Raw genomic sequence first — 4,609 nt, forward strand, 5'->3', positions numbered from 1 at the left:
TTTTACAAAAAGTGTTTGAAGAAATCAGCTCTGACATGACACAAAACTTTATTCATCCCGAATGGCAACATTCTGGCTTTAAGAAACACTAAATCAAATAAAGGAAATAAATTGTGTTAGTAACCATTTAATTTTAAATCAAACAGAGTTAAAATTATGGGATGACTCAATTCTGAGGAAAAGAATATGGAATCAGCCTGTACATATTCATTTCCAAAGCCTGCATCAGATTATTCTATTCATTAGTCGGCGGTTAAACCTTGGAGAGCTGTTGCACCAGGTGGATTGACATGAATCACGGCTCCAACACCAAAGATGTCAATTGAAACACATGAAATGATGATCAAAGTTCCTCAAGACGGTAAATCATCGCGCAATGTTGCAAAAGATGTTGATTGTTCACAGTCAGCTGTGTCTAAAATTTGGACCAAGAACAAACATGGGTAGGTTGTAAAAGGTAAGCATACAGGTAGACCAACGAAAAACGTCAAAACATTGAAGCAATATGTCTTAAAAACAGTAAATGTACAGCAAAACAAATGGGCGGAAACAAGAGTCACCGTTTGTAGATGGGATTTAAACACGGAAAATCTCAAATACAAAGATGTCATTAACACCTAAACAGAAAACAAAACAAAGGTATGATGTGCTATGGAAAGGCAATCGTGGACTATGGATGACTGAATGGAAGTCACATTCACTAATCGGGCACTAATCAGAGCATACTTGCCAACCCTCCCGGATTTTCCGGGAGACTCCCGAAATTCAGCGCTTCTCCCGAAAACCTCCCGGGACAAATTTTCTCCCGAAATTCAGGCGGACCTGAGTGACGTGTCGACAGCCTGTTTTCACGTCCGCTTTCCCACAATATAAACAGCGCACCTGCCCAATGACGTTATAACTGGAGAATGATCGTGGGCGAGTTCTTAGTTTCTTATGTGGGTTTATTGTTAGGCAGTTTCATTAACGTCCTCCCAGCGCGGCAACAACACACAACAGCAGTCACGTTTTCGTCTACCGTAAAGCAGTTCGTCTGCCGTAAACAGCAATGTTGTGACACTCTTAAACAGGACAATACTGCCATCTACTGTACATATGTGACAATAACATCTAGGGCTTTTAGAGAGTGCAGTGCACAACTGCGCACACAACAAGGAGATGAAACAGAATGCATCATCAGAGAGGGTGTTCAGCATGGTTTTGAAAAATAGTGACAGAGAATAGAACAAGGATGGACAATTCAACCCTTAACTCAACAATGAGTAGATGAGTGTTATGTGTGTGTATATGTGTAAATAAATGAACACTGAAATTCAAGTATTTCTCTTATTTATATATATATATATATATATATATATATATATATATATATATATATATATATACACATATATATATATATATATATATATATATACACATATATATAGGGATAGTCTCCTGCTGGCCCCACTATGGACTGGACTCTCACTATTATGTTAGATCCACTATGGACTGGACTCTCACTATTATGTTAGACCCACTATGGACCGGATTCTCACTATTATGTTAGATCCACTATGGACTGGACTCTCACTATTATGTTAGACCCACTATGGACCGGACTCTCACTATTATGTTAGATCCACTATGGACTGGACTCTCTCACTATTATGTTAGATCCACTATGGACTGGACTCTCACTGTTATGTTAGATCCACTATGGACTGGACTCTCACTATTGTGTTAGACCCACTATGGACTGGACTCTCACTATATGTTAGATCCACTATGGACTGGACTCTCACACTATTATGTCAGATCCACTATGGACTGGACTCTCACAATATTATGTTAGATCCACTATGGACTGGACTCTCTCACTATTATGTTAGATCCACTATGGACTGGACTCTCACACTATTATGTTAGATCCACTATGGACTGGACACTCACACTATTATGTTAGATCCACTATGGACTGGACTCTCACACTATTATGTTAGATCCACTATGGACTGGACTCTCACTATTATGTTAGATCCACTATGGACTGGACTCTCACAATATTATGTTAGATCCACTATGGACTGGACTCTCACACTATTATGTTAGATCCACTATGGACTGGACTCTCACTATTATGTTAGACCCACTATGGACTGGATTCTCACTATTATGTTAGATCCACTATGGACTGGACTCTCACACTATTATGTTAGATCCACTATGGACTGGACTCTCACAATATTATGTTAGATCCACTATGGACTGGACTCTCTCACTATTATGTTAGATATACTATGGACTGGACTCTCACACTATTATGTTAGATCCACTATGGACTGGACTCCCACTGTTATGTTAGGTCCACTATGGACTGGACTCTCACACTATTATGTTAGATCCACTATGGACTGGACTCTCACAATATTATGTTAGATCCACTATGGACTGGACTCTCACAATATTATGTTAGATCCACTATGGACTGGACTCTCACACTATTATGTTAGATCCACTATGGACTGGACTCTCACAATATTATGTTAGATCCACTCGACGTCCATTGCACCGGTCGCCCAGGGGGGCTGACGCACACAAATGCCCAGGCTCTTGTGCCAAGCCAGCAACCGACGATGTAGCTCTTTTGTGGCAAAGCTCAGCTGCTTGGACGCCTGCCAGAACAAATATGTTGTCTGTATTTGCCTGATCAAATATGACTAAGACCAAAAAAGGTGGCACCATGTTGATGTGAACAATTTTCATATGTAACAGTGGCATGCCCCCAGGCGTCATGGTGAGTATTTAGGAGCTGAGAAGTTGAGGTGAAGTTGAAGACGGTGGAGCGAGATTGAACACCACACATCTCTGGTGAGTAGAAGAGAAAGATGGCAGAGGTTGATGCAGTACAATTAACATTGTTCCGTTTGCAGGTCGGTCATTCTGAGCCATGCCTTCTGCTGTGACAACTATCCTCCTGATGGGGGCGCTGATGGTCGCCCCTGCTTATTCTTGTAATAAACAAAGCATCAGTAATATGTACTCTGACAAGCAGCGGGTAAAAGCTGACAGTATTTTGTGTCACAGGGACTCATGAAGAGGTGGCTGCCTTTTGTGCCAACATCGAGCTGCACTCATGTGATGCTGGGGAGTACCGCCTGAACGATCACAGCTGCGTCAAATTTTTACCCTCCCAAATGACTTTCCATGAAGCCCAGGTGAGACACTAGTAAACAAAAGCAGCTACAGTAAACGTCTTCTGGTCCTGGTCTTCTACTTTGTCTATCTATCAGGAAGGGTGTGAATTAGTCGGCGGTGCTGTGGTTGAATTGGCAAGCCATGAAGAGCACAGAAAGCTGGTGTGTATCGCGTTTGCTGCGGTTCCGTTTCGATTCCACTACTGGATGGGTGCCAAAAGAGGACCAGTAAGCAGCCAACAACACACTGATGATGATAAGTTAATGAAGAGATGTTTAGCTTGTTTGTCTTCATTTCAGGATGCTTTTGAATGGATCCATAAAGGTAAACCACTGGAGACTGTTCCTTGGCGTGAAGGTCAGCCTGATAACTTCAACGGCAATGAGGACTGTGTGTGGATAAACTCTGGCTGTAAGTTGAACTAAACATCTCGCTTATTGCTGTCTCAGCATCACACTGAATGTTGTCTCCTGTCTTTGTCCAGCTTGGGGTCCATTCAACGACGGGCCGTGCTCCGAGTTTAGCTCTGTGGTATGTCAGATCCCAAAGTCTTAAGGAGCCGCGCTGTTTGTCTTCTCAAGAGCACAAACACGCTTTTACTTTCATTCCAATAAACTTCAAGCATCAGACAATTTGTTTCTGGTTCTGCTTTCATTTGATGTGAACTTTTTTTCTATTGGGTGGCGAATGTAAAATTTAAATCACACTTTTCGAGCTAATGTATTTGGAATCTTTAGCTCATTTTCTTTAAATAAATGGTAAATGGGTTATCCTTGTTGTGGAGGTCTTCCTCCCTCCGGGTTCTATGGACCACCAAAGACAGACATGACTTCGAGCATTTTCGTGACTTTGTTTATTTTTCAATAAACTTCTGTGTCGTCGGGTCGCTTTTCAGCTCCTTTTCCCAACTGCTCGCTCTACGGTTCGCTTTCCAGCCTCACGCGTCGTCTTCGTCTCGCTCTCGGTCGCTTCCGCGCCGCATGTATTGCTGGCTCTCCAACTCCTTCTCGGCACACTGCCAGGTGATTATAGAATTGCGCCCAGGTGGGCGATCCACGCACCTGACGACCATCAGCCTCGCTGCAGGTCCGCTGGCCACGCCTCCTCGCCGCCATATCGCAGTCGGCCCCGGCGCCCCCCGCCTCGCTGCAGGTCTGCCGGCCACGCCTCCTCACACTTATATAGCGCTTTTCTACCTTCAAGGTACTCAAAGCGCTTTGACACTATTTCCACATTCACCCATTCACACACACACTGATGGCGGGAGCTGCCATGCAAGACCCTAACCACCACTCATCAGGAGCAAGGGTGAAGTGTCTTGCTCAAGGACACAACGGACGTGACGAGGTTGGGAGATGGGCATTGAACCAGGAACCCTCAGGTTCCACTCTCCCAATAGCGCCACGCCGTCCTTTTACATGTGAGGGAT

At 43.6% G+C, this 4,609-nt stretch overlaps 1 protein-coding gene across 1 annotated transcript; it reads left to right on the forward strand.

The window, feature by feature from the left end:
- Positions 1-2,767: 2,767 nt before the first annotated feature.
- On the forward strand, positions 2,768-3,812 carry LOC133608284 (C-type isolectin Sp-CL4-like). Its single transcript, XM_061963488.1, has 6 exons — positions 2,768-2,853; positions 2,916-2,996; positions 3,070-3,200; positions 3,276-3,407; positions 3,480-3,591; positions 3,665-3,812. Exons 2-6 carry the CDS (start codon positions 2,933-2,935, stop codon positions 3,733-3,735), a joined length of 510 nt encoding a protein of 169 aa, XP_061819472.1. The 5' UTR covers positions 2,768-2,853; positions 2,916-2,932; the 3' UTR covers positions 3,736-3,812.
- The last annotated feature ends 797 nt before the right edge of the window (positions 3,813-4,609 follow it).

This window comes from Nerophis lumbriciformis, linkage group LG06, assembly GCF_033978685.3.
Source record: "Nerophis lumbriciformis linkage group LG06, RoL_Nlum_v2.1, whole genome shotgun sequence".
Lineage (NCBI taxonomy): Eukaryota > Metazoa > Chordata > Actinopteri > Syngnathiformes > Syngnathidae > Nerophis > Nerophis lumbriciformis.

Excerpts from the sequence above, each read along its gene's own strand:
- LOC133608284 (XM_061963488.1), top strand. The coding sequence starts at position 2,933 with ATGCCTTCTGCTGTGACAACTATCCTCCTGATGGGGGCGCTGATGGTC. Across the intron at positions 2,997-3,069 it reads GGTCGCCCCTGCTTATTCTT|GGACTCATGAAGAGGTGGCT; the intron begins GTAATAAACAAA and ends TTTGTGTCACAG. Across the intron at positions 3,201-3,275 it reads TGACTTTCCATGAAGCCCAG|GAAGGGTGTGAATTAGTCGG; the intron begins GTGAGACACTAG and ends TCTATCTATCAG.